The sequence below is a fragment of the Schistocerca piceifrons genome, chromosome 1 (assembly GCF_021461385.2).
Source record: "Schistocerca piceifrons isolate TAMUIC-IGC-003096 chromosome 1, iqSchPice1.1, whole genome shotgun sequence".
In the NCBI taxonomy this organism is placed as follows: domain Eukaryota; kingdom Metazoa; phylum Arthropoda; class Insecta; order Orthoptera; family Acrididae; genus Schistocerca; species Schistocerca piceifrons.
In genome coordinates this window covers 738,195,954-738,213,616 of record NC_060138.1, presented here as the reverse complement: position 1 = coordinate 738,213,616, position 17,663 = coordinate 738,195,954, and the positions used below count along the sequence as shown (strand labels likewise).

The 17,663-nt window shown below is 38.3% G+C and overlaps 1 protein-coding gene across 2 annotated transcripts in view; it reads left to right on the top strand.

Moving 5' to 3' along the window:
• Positions 1 to 9,683, top strand: part of LOC124788157 (PC4 and SFRS1-interacting protein-like) — a 32,061-nt gene extending 22,378 nt beyond the window's left edge. The window contains exons 3-4 of one of the 2 annotated variants that reach the window (XM_047255319.1): positions 4,527 to 4,721; positions 7,838 to 9,683. In XM_047255319.1, the coding sequence (XP_047111275.1) occupies positions 7,864 to 9,279 (1,416 nt within the window). In that variant the 5' untranslated portion in view covers positions 4,527 to 4,721; positions 7,838 to 7,863 and the 3' untranslated portion in view covers positions 9,280 to 9,683. The remainder of the gene's footprint in view (positions 1 to 4,526; positions 4,722 to 7,837) is intronic. The other variant, XM_047255312.1, reaches the window with a different exon arrangement.
• The last annotated feature ends 7,980 nt before the right edge of the window (positions 9,684 to 17,663 follow it).

Below are 17,663 nucleotides of genomic sequence, written 5' to 3'. Positions count from 1 at the left end.
GTTTTGATAGTCATGCAAGAATGAGTATGGAAGCAACTCTTTGGCAGTCTCATATTCTACTTAACCTGAGTTACCTCTTTTCATTATTTTGACATAAACTTAAAATCCCGATTACACTCTGGCAACTAAAGGAAAGAACTTCGAAAAAATAAAACCCTGCTTATGGCAGTTTCCTTGCTGGTAGTAAAGAGGCCACTAGAAAGCATCTGGTATTACGTGGGGTGGAACATTAATTGTGGCAACTATTTATTTACAGTTCGTACAAAATAGATACGTGTTTCAAAGTTTTATTGACCTTCAAAGTAGTCACCACCATTGTGAATAACCCATTGCCAGTGATGTGGAAGTCGTAGGATACTCTTAGCAGTGCCAGTTACATTGGCAGTTCGAGCAGCGCAGTCTATTGCCTGACGAATTTGTAGCAGTTCTGAAGCGAATGCCGTGAAGTTTCTTTCAGTTTAGAGAGTTGAACTCGCGAGGGCTTAAGTCAGGGGAGTGCAGTAAGTTGTATAGCACTTAGCAGCCCCATCAGTCAAACAAATCAGTAACAGCTTGCACTGTACGTGCTTGAGCATTGTCCTGCAAAATGGTCAGGTACTGCAAGAAAGTGTCATCACTTCTGTCTCTATGCTGTTCATTTTTGGAACACAACTACAAGTGTTCACCAGTAGTATGAGATTAATACATCCAATGTGCTCCAGCCATCTCCTCAAAGATTTATGTTAATAGGAAATCATTGTGAAATACATGGGTAGAATTCATAGCTACACAGAAACTAAAAAATGGCTTAAAGTTTCAGGATAATGTAGTTGAAGGCCAGTGCACAAGTATACTGGGTGATCTTCATGTTGTAACTTACTATTTTGAGCTTTTAAGGGGAGTTGGAAAGCTCTATCCTGACAATGTTAAATTTAGTGACTTGGCTTCCCTGTATTTCAGGAACCACTGTAGCCATTGACATGAAACATTTACAGTACTTTAAACTGTATGTTCTGAGTCTGCATTTTTTAATTACATGGTTAGCATTTTGTGGACTTTTTCTTACATTATCCTAAATAGTTTTAATTATATATAACATTGTTTTTCCTTTAGTTCAGTAGACTAAGGATATGTATGTTGTTATTCCCTGAAAATTTGAATGCTGTTCTGGAAGTGGTTTCTGAGATTAGGGAAAAATGCACTAGTTTTCTGGAACGTCTTCTAAAGTTTCAAGACTGTAACTCACTTGATATATGCTTAATTTTTTATTTTCAGTCGCTCGGAAGCACCTTGCACCATACTGTATATCATCCTCTTGATCTTTTTCAGAGGTTTTTTTCTTCTTTCTGGACTCCTTAGTGGCCAACTGTGCTGCGTACTCTGCTTTATCAATGCGTACCTTGTCCATCCGTTCAAGTTCTCTGATGCAGTTTGCTCCAGGATTGCCATATGCTGTAGCACTTTCATCCTGCCAATGTTACCATCATTAAAAGCAATAACAGCATCACTGCCGCGCCCCCCCCCCCCCCTCCCTCCCTCCCTCCCTCGCACTTTAGTATCTTCATTCCAAAAAAACATTCTTTGGTGAGTGAGTCCATATGAGATTATTGAACAACTCATTGGGATTTTGAGTCTGACCATGCATACACTTCTTCAGTAATTCAGGACTTGCCAGGTCTCTGTAAATAGGTTTTATGATATCCATGACTGCTGCTGGGATGGAATGTTTGATTGTGCAGTACTCAAACAGTTCATACATTGTGGTAATTGCACCATGAATCAGGTCCAGGAGGGCAAAGGTGGTGTACTGGTTTTTCATCAGTTGACAGTCTGTGGAAGAAGATGGCCCATACTGTCTGCTTCATTTTCAACAAATCCTCAGTATTATTTCCAATGGCTATCCCATAATACTGCTGTAGTTCATCAATCATTTTGTCTGTCAGCCTGCCTCTTACAGTTTTACTATTATAAAGTTTCTTCTTGTCTCTCAAACTTCGTTTCAACTTCCTCAACCTGGTGCCCATCCTCTCCTGCACATTACCTTTATAACTCAGCAATCCACAGCCTTCTGTATAAAAAATTACCGATTTTATTAGATCTTGAAGTAATGCATGTAAAAATTTTAACTTTTATAACTAGTGTAGATTATATTTAAAAAAATAAAATAAAATACTTTCCATGCTTATAAGTGATACATAGATCATTTTATTCAGAAAATTGCAAATTTTATAGTGAAATAAAAATTTGAAAATATGGAAAAAATTCCGTTCTAACTCCCCTCAAAGATGTCTTTGAGACTGTATGTAATATCATTCATTATAGGATGGTTTTCATTATTAAAAGAATTATTTTTGGAGCATAATTTTCAAAATATCTTTGAGGGGTTAAGACTTCATCTGAGAACATAATTGTCACTCAGCATAGGAAGGGGTAGATGACCAATATACGGGTGTTGCAAAAAGGTACGGCCAAACTTTCAGGAAACATTCCTCACACACAAAGAAAGAAAATATGTTATGTGGACATGTGTCCGGAAATGCTTACTTTCCATGTTAGAGCTCATTTTATTACTTCTCTTCAAATCACATTAATCATGGAATGAAAACACACAGCAAGAGAACGTACCAGCGTGATTTCAAACACTTTGTTACAGAAAATGTCCAAAATGTCCTCCGTTAGTGAGGATACATGCATCCACCCTCCGTCGCATGGAATCCCCATAAACATGTACCAGCTTTGGATGCGTGTCTTTCAGTGTCTTGCCAAGCTTAAAACAAATCTTAAAATTGATCCTTTTCTCATTCATTGTCCTGTCCCCATTTCTTAGTCCAACAGGTCTAACTCGGAACTCACACGATGCTTAACTGAACTATGGTGGGTGCAGGTTGTCAACACTGGCCGCTACACAGGTGCAGCGTTGTGAGTCAGTAGTGTTGCTCAATCGACTGTTCTGACTTCATTCACCAAACTTTGTCAGATGTTGTATTTAGAAATTTGATGAGAGCCCTTCATGCAGCTCATGCTTTGAGCCCTGTAAGATTTTTCTTTTAGACTTGATGGATGTTAATGGCAGCTACTCCCAGTTAAATATATTTTTTCTTTTTACAATTGCTCAGAAAATGTTAGAATTGTTCTAAAAAGCATGAACCAAATGTAGCTTGTATTTAGATGAGGCAGTTTGCTTTCTCTAATCATAGTTACTCCTTGTCGACCTAGTCACTTCTCAAATTCTGAATCAAATTGTGTGCTGGTCGCTCTCACTTTTTTACCGAAGAAAGTCCAGTCCCTGCTGTTGCTGTCTGACTCTGCACTTGTCCGAAATTTTTATAGTAGTAGGGATTGTTTGGAAAGGACACCTTAGTTATACTGTTTGAAAGTAACCAGTTTTGGATGGTACTCCAGTCAAAAAGCCAACATGGATAGCCAGTGTGATATGGTCATCAGGGAACCTGTTGATTAAATGCCCATGACAATACTAAACTTAGAGACGATGCCAAAGTGGTTACCTTCTGCCCCAAACTGAGTAGGAAGCCTACTTAACCCAATTTAAACAAGCAACGGTGAGAGTGTTACCTTAAAAGGTTCCGAACACAGCTTCAGTGATTGCACATAATGTGACTGCTCAGTTGTGGGGAAACTAATGGCATATTGCGTAGCAATGTTAGCAGCCACTGCCTATTCATTTGCATTCATGCTTCATCAAGCATTATTGGGACATAATACTTAGTTTCTGAACTGAAACCTTGAGACATGAAACACCCTTTTATTGACTGTGAATTTAACAGCCTTTAGCACAGTGCATAGATATTTTCCCATGAGCAAACACACATTACCAAATGCTGCATCACCTCATTAAGAGGGAAATCAGGGAAACTAACAATATTCCACAATATGTGGCAACAAGAACTTTCCCTACCCAATGGAAGAAAAACATAGTTCGTCAATTCTGCAACCTGGCAAAAGCCTGGCATGCAGAGCAAGTTTGGTTATCAACTGATTAGCTTAACAGCAACTCTGTGCAAATACTGGAGCAGGTGGATAATATTGTTCCACCTTCATTAAAACAGCGGTTGTTCACTTTTGTAGCTTCAGGATGTAGGCAGTTGAATGTTTCACAGGCAGGCCCTATAAAATCAAGCAAGGTATTTAAAGGAATCATCCTGCATCTATTTTGTTGTTAACACAACTAGTAGTAGTGTTTTAGATGTGAGGTTCGTAAACATACAGTGGAAAGGCTTGGTGATTTTTTTGTGTATACTCTGCAAGTATTCCAATTTTATTGCTTTTCAGAATCAAAAATCAAGAGGCTGCCAACCAAAGATGGCCAATAATACAACTGTAAATGAAACAGCTAGTTTTTTAAAACTACTTTATTCTGCATCAGTCCTCTTCAGTCTGGTTCACTCAATGAATTGCACGGTTCTGTCATTTGAGAAACTGTGTTAATATTCATAATATGCCCTTCGAATAATATATTTTCACTCAGTGTCATTGCAGCTATTTAAGTATGGCTGTTGAAAGTGAAAGGTTTTTCTTTTGCTCTTCAGGAACGGTTGCAGCCGACAAAACAAAATTGTTCGCACGGAAAATGCCTATGGTGCACATCGGATGTTTTTGGTGTGTACATACACATCACAGTTGCTTGCAACACTTTTGCCCTTCATGGCCATTTTATATTGTACTGGTAACATATCATACCAATGAGACATACAGTACACAACATTGAACAATGGAAACTTCTGGTAAGAATATCAACAATTAGGAAAAGACAGAGTGCTACTTACATTAAGGTGACATACTGAGTTGCAGGCACTTACATAAAGCTTTCGGCCACAGCCATCATCAGCAAGAGAAACACACACCATTCGTGCACACAACTGCCAACTCCAGCCTCTCAGGCTGGAATGCTAAGCTGTGATTGGCAGGGATGTGCATGAGGTGTGTCTGAATGGTGTGTTTTTCTCTTATGCTGATGAAGGCTATGGCTGAAAGCCTTGTGTGTCTTAATTCTACCTTCCTGCAACTTAATGTGTTGTCTTTAGGGTAAGAATCAATCTGTTTTTTCCTACATTATACAAAACTCATGCCAATTAAACATAATTTACAAAAGTATAGGAATCAATAGCAATTGTGAAATATTTAGTGATTTGACCATCAGTACAAGATGCCATTGCTGTGCCTCACGGTCAGAGTGCTGGGTATTAGCCTGTTAACCAGAGTTCAGTTCTGCCAAGTGACCAATAGTTTTTTGCCTCTGTTGTGTTAGGTGCCGACTGTCTTTCCTTGGTAAATTGTTGTCTTCGTGAGTGTAACACTGGTGTATATTTTTTGTAGTCTGTTTCAAACTCTCAAGATTAAAAAAAAATCCATCCAAGTTATTTTAAAGGCCATGTTAACATGTGCAGTTGCAATTGAGAGAGAATTCTGAAAGAGTGGTTTTTTAAGTTTATTAAATAATGAACTGAGGACAAGGAAGGTAAGTATCTTATTCAGATTGCAGATTATTTTCCTCGGGTGTATTTTTCAAAATAAACTTTTGCTCATTTGTAATGATTGCAGTATTGACGAAATGCTAAACCCTATTTTTCCTTGGCTTTGTATTAATGGTAAAAAATTAAATTTCTGTGTTGCTGTTGTCTTGATTGGAGAATCATTAGTTTTGTATTTACTTAGTTTCTTTGCAAATTTTAAATGTAAATTGAGGGGATTGGCTCCATTGCAGCAACTGCACCTAATATAAACAGCAATAAAATTTGTCTGATATAGTTGCAGTGCTAGGTGCAGGAGAAGAGATGCTTTCTTGATATTCAGATATACATCAAAACAAAGAAGACTCGGTGCAGCTTTTGCTTAACTTCAAGAATACATGAAGCAAAAGTGTTGACGGCCTTGAATTTTGTTTGTACCACAGTGGAAGTTACTCATAATTAATGTCAAACTTTGAGTGTTTTTAGAATATAATTTAACAGGCAGTAGTAGTTTTTCATTTGTTAACTTGATTGGAAAAGTAGTAACAACACATTTTGGCTCAGCATTGTGTCCAGACTGATCAGAGGTGAACAGAATTTGAGAACATAAATATGGGGATCACATATTTCAGAACAGATACCTGCAAAAATTGTCAACAACTAAGGTGCTTAATTCAATGACATCAGGAAATTAGTTCATATATTATCTTTAAGTCCTCTGATTTTATGAGACTGGAAATTTTAGCAGAATTGAAAAGTAGTGTCAGTAGATGTCTTTCTAAAATTGCTGAGGCAACATGTTGTCAGAATCAACCAGTAGGAGGTGTATTCTTATACAGCTGGTATTGTCATTATCATTTTGTATCAAGTGGACCCGTGAAATACAGGTTGTACATAAAGTTGGGAACACTTTGTTATTTATTGCAGAAGAACTAAACATTTTACAGATGTAATACATATTGCACTTTGAAAAGAAACTCTAATCGAATTCTTGCCATACCAGTCCCAGCATGGCATCGTTGACTGTGGCAGTCACTTCCTGTATTCTCTCCTGGAACTCTGCTACATCACATGGTAGAGGCGGTACATACACCACATCATTAATGTGTCCCCACGGAAAAAGTCACACACAGTGAGATCTGGTGATTGGGGAGGCTATTTGGTCAAATGGCTGTCCCGTTCCATAGCACAGCCGATCCATCGATGCGGCAGCTCCTTGTTCAGGTATCCATGAGCTTCACAATGAAAATGGGGTGGAGCCCCAGCTTGCTGAAAGATGAACGGAGAGTCTGATTGCATTTGAGACATCAGCCATTGCTATAACGTGTCAAAGTAGGAATACCCAGTGACAGTGCTCTTGGCGAAGAAGAATGGTCCGTACTGTTTTCGACGTGACAAGGCACAAAAAACATTTACCTTTGGGGAATCATGCTTGAATTCAATGCATTTGTGTGGATGCTTTGTACTCCAGATTCGACAATTATGCCTATTCACTTTCCTGTTAGTGTGAAAAGTGGCTTCGTCTCTAAAAATGAAGCGATCAACAATGCCAGCCCCATCGTTATTCACTTGTTGCAACTGCGAACAAAACCCAACATGCTTGTCTTTGTCGTCGTCGAGCTTCTGCAGTAGCTCCAATTTGAATGGTTTGGGATGCATGAGACACTGATCTCTTTGGACTCCTTACAAATGTTATGAATGTCTCTCGTACGCACTCCACATTCACTTCACTCACTGGGACGTCAGCTTCTCTTTGCCGGGTACAAGCAACCCGCCGTAACGAATTTGTTGTGCCAGTGGTAAAGGGCCTTGTTGGTGGCTTCTTCCTGTACTTGGTTCTAAACATACGTTGAACAGCTGTAGCACACTTGTTTTTGTCGAACTCGAACACGCAGAAAGCTCGCTCCGCACCTGAATTCACCAGGTTTGTAACGACCGCTGACTATCAGCAAATTAACAAACTACGTTGTGACGGTACACATACGGAAAAAAAAAACTTTCAGGGTTTCTCTTCAAAATGACATATGTATGGTATCTCTACATCATTTGGTTCTTGTGCAATAAATAGTGTTCCTGGACTTTATGTACAGCCTGTATAAAATAGATAGGTTTCAGGGCATGCAATGAATAATAAATGAAACATAATGGGATCAGTTGTGTAGTTTAGAGCAGAAACGTAATTTTAAAATGTTCCTGTGCTCTTTTATGAGGAGTTGAACTGGTATGTAGTGTGTTTAGATCTGAGTGATAAAATTTTAGGTGCTACTGTGATGAAATAATTTGCTCTTAATTATATGTTTCTGTAGATATTATGAAGATAAAAAATTCCACAAACAACATTGTGCTTTTAACTGACTGAGTTATTTACGTATTTTCTTTTTCTTTTTCAGATTGACTGACACATTTGCACTCAAAAATGAAAACCTTTCATCCTGGAGACAAGGTTTTTGCAAAAGTTCGCGGATACCCACCGTGGCCTGCAAGAGTGGAAAATGTAGTAGCGTCAACTCCCAATAATGTGAAATATAATGTTTTCTTTTATGGTACTGCAGAAACAGCGGTTTGTAAAGTTGAAGACCTGTTTTTGTATTACGAAAACAAAGAAAAATATGGAAAACCAATAAAGCGCAAAGGTTTTGCCCAGGCGTTAGCACAGATTGAGGGAAGAGAACCTCCACCTCCAAATATGCCAGGTAGTATTCCAACTACACAAAGTGCAGATGGTGAAAGTGAAGGTGAAGGAGACTTGGTCATTGATGAAGCACCGAGAACTTCTGTTTCAAAGCCATTAGTGCCTGATACTGCAGAGGACAAGAAGCGTCCCGTGAAGCGTAAACGTGTGACTGAAATTGGTCCTGATGAACAGGAAACAAAACGAACAAAGCGTCAGAGTACTTCAGGTAACCGGAAGTCTATGAACAAAGAACCTTTGCGCACTCCAGAGACTGTCGGAATACAGCCTTCTCCACAGAGAGCAGAGATTGTAAGTAGATCTGGCCGTAAAATTAAGCCAAAAAAGTTTGCAGATGATGATGACGCTGCTGCAGCTGCTGCATTAGAAGAAGGTGCCATTCAAACCACCATACTTGCTGCTGACGAAGGATCTTCTCAAGAACAAAAACCTTCAGTGAAAATTGAGAAAAGTTCTGCAGACATAGAAGGTGGTGCAAAAGAGCTTAAGAAAACTCTGAGAAAGAACCAGTCGGTGAGGGCAAATGCTCCATCAGGTCAAGCTGTTTGCATCCATATAAATACAGATGAAGAGAAAGCTCTTGAAGGTGCCCTTAAATTGAAGGATTTAATAGAAGCAGGTGATATTATTCCAAAAACTATGCAAATGTACCTTAAAGAAGAATCAGAAAATACACATGGCCAACTGTTAATTGAACGTCGGAAGAGTAAAATTAAATGGCTCAAAACAGAACTTCGCTTGGCACAGCTTGATGGTGCAATAAAAGGATGTCTAGGTTTATTGAGTGCAGATCCTGACAAATGTTTGCAACATTTAGATGAACTCGCTGGTCTGTCTATTGATCCCTTGATGCTCCTCAAGCAACCGAGTTTAGTAGAAACCATCAGGAGGCTTCGTCATTATGTAGGAAATGTAGACAAGTGGAATTTCTCAGAGCAACAAAAGGCACAGTTCTATCCCAAGACAGCCACAATAAGAAATAAAGCAGCTTACATTTACAGCCAGTTTAAATCACTTTTTACTGTTCCCGATAATCAGTCATTTTGGAGTTCTTTTACAGAACGCAAACTAAAATTTCAGAAGGTTACAACAGCATTCCCCAGAGAGTGTGTCCATTCCTTCATTCAGGATTCAAAATAATCAGGAGATTGAAAATCAGCTCAGAGAGTAAGTCTTCTGTTTATGTGTAATGGACTACTGGAAACTCAAATCTGTTAAATATTTGATTCTTCTTATGTACTGATATGACCCTCGTATTCATACTACTTTTTAACAGTATTAACTGTTACAGAAAACACTTATGAGGTGTGAAAAATAAATGTAAAAAGCAACTGATTTGGTAGACAATGTTTTAACAACCTTACTATGTTAAAAGGACGATTCATAGTGGTTTGTCATTTTGTAGCTCTTTAAATTTGTATGGGCTATTTTTATGTCCAGCTGTCACATCTGTTAAGAATACAATGTAATGTTTTGCATGCTCTGTTGTAAACTTAGTGAAAAAATTATGGATAGGTGATTGTTTCGTATAATAATATGAATTTTGTCCCATCTTGATAATCAATAAAGATCTGTATGTATATGTATCTAATCTCTTCAAGTTTGATTTCAGTTGATCGTATGCACTGTATGCAGAAACTTTCTTGTCCTACATTTGATGCATTATTTTTAATGTTCACATTAATTTTCACTCCATTCCAGCCTGACAAAAGGCTTTTGTTAGCAAACCCTATGATGTGTTCTATTTGTTAAAACAGTCAATCTTACCAGGATCAGATAAGTGATTGACAGCCAAGTGTTAACCAGAAAACCACCTAGGTTGTGCCCCCCTTTCTGTTCTGTGTTCTGTTCACTGTTGTTATATCAGTTGTGGTAAACTGTCAGTTGCAGACTGTAATATGTAACTTGTGAGTAATGGAGAACGTGTTGAGATTTAGAAATGAATTGCACAGTTCTTGTCACCGTAATCATATTGTATGTGTGGGTACAGTACGAATCTGCCATTGCTCCTATCAGTTTATTTTGACCCAAGTATAAATATAAATTTACATTGTTTCTTAACTGCATAGTAAATATGCTGAAAGCAAAGGGACAGTACAATAAACCTTTGTTCTGAAAGAATTTTTCATTGTGTGGTTAAAGACTGAAGATGTCACAAAAAATTTTCTTTTCAACTAGACAAAACCAGTGATATAGTCACCATTTTACTCTTCATATAATTAGTGACTGTGGTTTGTATTATTAAAGTAGAGGAAATATCCTAAAAGTAGAACTGTAACTGAAATGAGGATTAAAAAGTCTTTCCTGTAGAAAGCAAATGGTAAAGTTTGAGAAACTAAGAAACAGCAGTTGTGGTTCTATTTCTGGATTACACACACACACACACACACACACACACACACACACACACACACACACAAATCAAAATTAACAGCTTGTGGACAGAAAATATGGCAATGGTTTTTTCGTGATACAATGTCGGGAGATACATTTGTGACTATATGAGAGTTCTACACTTTGATACCGTAAACAAACATCAGCTCGATTCAGAGGAGTTTTGTCATAAATTTGAATTTATTTTATTGAAATGTGTCCCCTGCTGTACAACCTGGGGCAAATTACAACTATTCCAACAGCTCTTTTCTTGCTAATGCCACATTCAGATTTACACAGTACATGGCTAATAAGCTAGATAAATTTGACAGTGGATGTAGACAACAAATAGTTTTTAGATGCATTTCAATGCCTGTAAAAGTACTATTTACACGTAATTATTACATACAGGGAAAGTTAACCAGCTTACACAGTTTCTGCCTTCTCATGGAACTAAGACTTGAAAATATGAAAAACACAGGGGTAAAAAAAATATTTTCTGTAATCTGTGGGTAAAATAATAATGAAGTAATAGATAAGAAATGTTCATGGCAGTGGAGTGTAAGTGGAATAACAAGGTGATTTACGTACATGGTGCTTAACTCTGGTTTTCAAGCCAAGCAAACGGTTCTGTACTGGGCTGCAAATTGAGAAGTGTTTTGTGTGTGTGTGTGTGTGTGTACATGTACCTAAAACAATACTCTGAATATCGCATGATCTAGCATCTATGTGCTAAAGTTGCAGTGTTTTAAATACTGCAAATGCTACGTAAATGATTGATGGCTGGCTGAGAGATACGTAGTTTACTCAGATTGTATGTGGCAGTGCAACTAAAATGAACACATGATTCAATATGGTGCAGTTGTAAACATTAGGCTATGTTAGAGGTAAGTCTGTTACAACAATGTTTGTTTGAAATTCACATTTGTTGGCTGTGCCAAGTCAACCAAATTATCACCTCTCAATCTAATTTAGACCTTGGTCTAGACTTCAGATCAGTGTGTCACCACACCAAATCTAAAGATTTCACCAAAGTGCAAATTGCACTATACACATTACCAAACAGCTCTACCACTGATGCCAGTGCATCACAAACAAACCAAGTGGTATAAAATTGTATTAAACATACTGGCTGCAAATCAGATGCTCTGAAGTGGTAAGTACACAAGTACATTTTTGTAATGGGTTTCCACTCATATCAAACAAGAGTCAGCAGTACAGTGTTAGTTTTGTAAGATATTAAATTGTTTGTGCAATACCTTCCACATAGTAGTGTATTCTTTTCTTTGAAGATAGATTGTTTACTGCATTCAATGGAGTGTTACAGTATCAGGCAAGTTAGGAAGTTACTAAGATTGTTGTAAATGAAGATAATCCTCAGCCCAAACCAAACATTGCTCGCTATGCAATAATCATGACACAATTGCATCAGGGGGTGGCAAGACTTGGAGTATTCTTAATATAGGGTGTTTATAAATGTTCAATGTGAGCACCATTTGTCTCACGGCATACATCAAATCTATAACAAGAGTTCATCCCAAATGTTGATACGTGTGTCTTCGGTGACTGTAGCTGCTTCAATCTTATTTCTTAGTTCAGGGAGGTCTGCTGGTAGCAGAGGGACGTACACATGATCCCTGATGAAACCCCAAAGGAAAAAAATCTCATGGTTTTAGGTCAGGTGAACGTTGAGGCCATGCAAAGCAAGCCCTGTCAATGGGCCCCTTGCTATCGACTTCAGGTGTGCCGTGTGACAAATGGTGCTCACATTGAACATTTATAAGGTTCTTGGTAAAACTGTTACAGTTGCTCTTTCATTTGACATATTTATAACTAAGTTTAATATAATAAATATTATAGTGTTAAACCTTGATATTCATTTATAAACACCCTCTATTATGAAAGATGAAAGGTGACTTGACAGAAATTGTGAAAAGAGTTCCAGTTCCAACCTTTTAAAGTACTTTCTTGGAAGAACTCAGGGTGCAAAACCATAATGGAAGGGGAATTGATGACCTGGTATTAGTCAGGAAATATCCTCGTTCAAACTCGAAAAAAGAAACTGATAAGTTCTTACCACATTACGGTAGACCATATAAAATAATTGGCATTCCCCATCCTAAAGCTTTTCTTCTTGTAGATCCCACAATGGGTCAAGAAACAAGCTTATATAACACTGATGTGAAAAAATTTGAACACTCAGGAGAATTTGGAATCTTCTGTAGATTTGGCAGTTTGACCATTTACATGTTCCATGTTAGCTGCTTCAGCCTTTCATATTTAGTTTTCCCTATAGTTTTGTGGACTCTTAGCTTTTCTATTATCTTTAAGTGAAGTTTCCTACTAGTATCCTATCCTAGTAGGATAAACTCTACAGAAGAGACAGAGAATTAGAATCACTAAAGTTATTATTCCGTCAGACTGTCAAAGTAAAATTACATTAATTAGTGACTAAATATTGCTTGTTTACTATCTTCAATTATAAGTACCTAGTTATTTATTAATGTTTATGATGTAATGACTTCTACAGTCCATGCTGTAAAACAGCACAGCTGATATCCACCTCAAAATTAGCACATTTCTCATCTCTCTAAGTAGATTTGTATCATTGAAAGTGGTCATTTAACTATTACATAGTAATTGGCATACAGATATTTCGTAGTAGTGGATTGGAGACTTTTCTTTCCTGTTACAGATATTACACTTTGGTTTGTAATAATTTTTGTGGGAGAGGTTAAATACTGTGAGTGATCGGGTAATTCAAACACTGTAGATGATATTACCTATTGAAAAATTTATGCGTGTAAGAATAGCAGACGTATTATATGACCAAATCACTTTTTCGTTTCTCCCCCCATCCCACAGTAGCCCAAATTACATACTTTCACATTTTAGGTACTGCCATAACCCAACAGGATTAGCAACATACTTAGGTGAAACCCTCATTAAAATAGGAAGTGATATGGGATTTTTCAGGTGCAGTGGAGTAAGTTGGTGACATCCTGGCTGAGATTTATCAGGTCTCTATGGTTGGAGACAGTACATAAACTCTCGGGGTATCAGGCTAGGGAGGTAGTGAAGAAACGAGCCTCTTTAAGTTGGTACTTCAGTTTCATTTTATTGCTTCTTTCCAAGTTTATATCAACATGCTGAAGAGCACAGTCACTGGATCGTAATTTCAGTGATTGTAGAACATATGAAGCTTACTAGAGACTCAAATTACTAGTACATATAACCTGTCTTGCCTATCACTTTGTCTGGAACTATGAAAAGGAGCCAGTTTCTTGTTGCTCAAATCAAACCCTCAGGTTCCTTTAAATCACACTGTAATAGAGTAACTTCTCACAGTCCAGACAAGAATGCAAGTACTTCTTACAAGGGAACCTCCCCATCGCACCCCCCTCAGATTTAGTTATAAGTTGGCACAATGGATAGGCCTTGAAAAACTGAACACAGATCAATCAAGAAAACAGGAAGAAGTTGTGTGGAACTATGAAAAAATAAGCAAAATATACAAACTGAGTAGTCCATGTGCAAGATAAGCAACATTAAGGATTATCTGAACCCAGGAGCGCCGTGGTCCTGTGGTTAGCGTGAGCAGCTACGGAACGAGAGGTCCTTGGTTCAAGTCTTCCCTCAAGTGAGACTATTTTTTTTATTTTCGCAAAGTTATGATCTGTCCGTTCGTTCATTGACGTCTCTGTTCACTGTGTCTGTGTTTTGCGACCGCACCGCAAAACCGTGCGATTAGTAGACGAAAGGACGTGCCACTCCAATGGGAACCGAAAACATTTGATCGCAAGGTCGTAGATCAACTGATTCCTCCACAGGTAAACACGTCTGATATATTCTATACGACACTGGTGACGGCATGTGCGTCACATGACAGGAATGTGTTGTCGACCCATCTAACTTGTACACTTGGCGAATGGGTAAAAAGATTCTTCTACTTTGCCTGATTTAGGTTTTCTTGTGGATGTGATAATCACTCCAAAAAAGTGATGAAAACATAAGTTTGTCAGATAATAATAGTCCGAAAATAAAAAATTAAATTTTTCACTCGAGGGAAGACTTGAACCAAGGACCTCTCCTTCCGCAGCTGCTCACGCTAACCACGGGACCACGGCGCTCCTAAGCCCACATTATCCTTGATGTTGCCTGTCTCACCATGGACTACTCAGTTTGTATATTTTGCTCATTTTTTTCATAGTTCCACACAACCTCTTCCTGTTTTCTCGATTGATCTGTGTTCAGTTTTTCAAGGTTTTCCATTGTGCCAACTTATAACTAAATCTGAGGGGGTGCGATGGGGAGGTTCCATTGTTAGTGTACAAGCCTAGTTGAATAGATTTTTATGCTCAATTTGAAATCCGTGATTTCCTAATGTTCACTACCTCATATTGGTCTGGTGAAACCAACAAGCTCTGTAAGTCTCTATCTAGGTTTCCAGACTCTACTTGCTAAAATTCCTAATAAGGTGACCTTTTTTCTTTTGACCCTTCATGATTTGGACACAATTCTTCACTAATTTTACTTTTTTACACACCAGGTTTCTTTTTTAACACACGAAGAAACATTCATAAGAAAGTTTTCTCTTTCTTATGTATAATATTTATACAAGAGGTTTTTATTAGTACAGTTTATATACATCCTTGAAGTATAAATATGTACAACATGTGACCACTTCTTTCTCGTGTGTGTGTGTGTGTGTGTGTAGTGGTGAAGCACTGTGATTAGGGTAAACTTCATCTGGGGGGGGGGGGGGGGGTGCACTGGACATTTTCCCCTAAGCTATATCATAATACACACACACACACCTGGTGATAAGTTCTCTCTTCTTTCCACTCCCAGCATTGGATGCTGGGTTTGCTATACCTAAGAAGCTATGAGGGTGGCAGTTGTTGATGCATAGATGAAAATGCGTATTTCCCAATTGGATCTCTGTTTCTATTATATAATCCTAATTTATTTTTTAATTTGAACACACTGCCCGACTCCTTTTTAGGTCCTGCGAGTGACTTTTTTGTAGGTGCAGGGAACTGTCAGTCTTCATTTTCCTCCCTGCCTTTATGTATTCTGGTCCCGAATAGGAACTTCTCATGGCCATGTTAATATTGGGTTGTATGTCCCAGTGTGCTCATTGTCTTTATTGTTTGCTGTGTATGTAGTATAGTCTGGTCAACATATCCTGTACACTCTCTTAGGAATGTGTTTTCCTGTTCCCGTTGTGATTACATCTATTAGTTTATGACTGTCACATAACAAAGTTAATCCTTCTTCTCTGGGGTCCAAATGGTGCTTTTGATAAAAGTTTCTTGATCCAGATAGTTGGAATCTGTCGGTTGTTTAAACAGATCTGTTACACAGGGGTTGTGTTCGCTTGTCATTTAGATTGCAGACGTGTTTGCATATCTTCTGGGCTTGTGCTGCTGCTTTACAATATAGCTGATTCCAGTGTATGGCGGTGTGTTGTTGCTTGGTGTCACCTTTTAGTAGACGGTCAGCTTCAGGAGGTAGAAATAAATGCCATACCTTCCCGCCTCTTACAGGAAGGCGTAATACCCTCCATAAATTAAAGACCTGATTCTCAACTAAGGGCATTTCCAATATGTATGCTACATGTGTATCGGTAAGAATAGAGCAGTTTCTATTATTCAGAGGAACCCATACCCATTTTCCTTTTTTAGATCTAGGGGAACGTGTTGTCACCGATGTCATCTATGATTAGTCAAAGGTATTCTATTACCTGTGCAGGATTAATGATATGTTGGTCCAGTAAACCCCCTTTGTGCATTTGTGGTGGCTGCCAATAATCGTTCGTATTCTCCTCTTAACTCTTGAAATATTACAATAAATTGTGTTATCTGCTCATTGAATACTGTTTCTAAGATGATACGCTGCATCCTCTAGTCTGTTTTCTTGAGACCCGTTTCTTGATTTTTCTCCATACTGGCTCGCTGGATATTAGGGCACTTCTCTACCATGCTTTTTAAGTTGGTTATTGCTGATTTTAATAATGTTAGTTCCTCCTGGCTTAAGTGCAGCAGTTGTTTCTGTTCCTGTTCCACTTGTATCCTGGTTTCAACCTAATATTGTGCTTCACAATCATTGTATACATTAATCTGTCTCCAGGCAAGTAAAATACATTGTGGTATGGAATACATATCTCAATCAAACCCCTTTCTTCATTTAAATAACCCACTCGAATCATTAAGATGCTAATCCGCGACCTTGTCTCCTATCTTCAACTCAGGACACTTCAATACGACCTTTCCTTCTGTAGTATTCTGAATACTCATGGCACATGCACCTTTACACAGTCACCAACACTGCAGTATCTCTCTCTCTCTCTCTCTCTCTCTCTCTCTCTCTCTCTCTCTTTCTCTCTCTCTCTCTGTGTGTGTGTGTGTGTGTGTGTGTGTGTGTGTGTGTGTGTGTGTGTGTGTGTGTGTGTTCTATCTCCGGCTCTGCCTGCATCCCTACTGATGCCCTCATTCTCGCTGCCCATTTTTCAATGTTCCTTGCTTGCAGCTCTCTCCCAGTCTGCAAGATTAGATGGTCTGTTTCTGTTCCATTTGTAGCCATAATGGTCAGCTGCTCGTGACCCATAATGTCTTTGGTGTGTAATCTATTATTTTTTTCTGCTTCTCATAAAAGTCTGCCTAAAATTCTTTTGTGTGGGATATGAATATAATAGAGGGAAACATTCCATGTGGGAAAGATATATCTAAAAACACAGATGATCTGCACATACACTGACACAAGCTTGTGTCTGTGTCTGTGTATGTGTGGATGGATATGTGTGTATATGCGAGTGTATACCTGTCCTTTTTTCCCCCTAAGGTAAGTCTTTCCGCTCCCTGGATTGGAATGACTCCTTACCCTCTCCCTTAAAACCCACATCCTTTAGTCTTTCCCTCTCCTTCCCCCTTTCCCGATGAGGCAACAGTTTGTTGCGAAAGCTTGAATTTCATGTGTGTGTATGTGTTTGTTTGTATGGGATATGTAACTCTTACTCTGCTACATGGAACTTGTGCTATACACACGTTTACTCTCAATGTTAATATTGCAGCTCCATGTCACTATTACTTTTTAGTGATCCCTCTGTTTTATTCTCTCATTCGTCAATCCCACGTCGTACTGTCCACTGA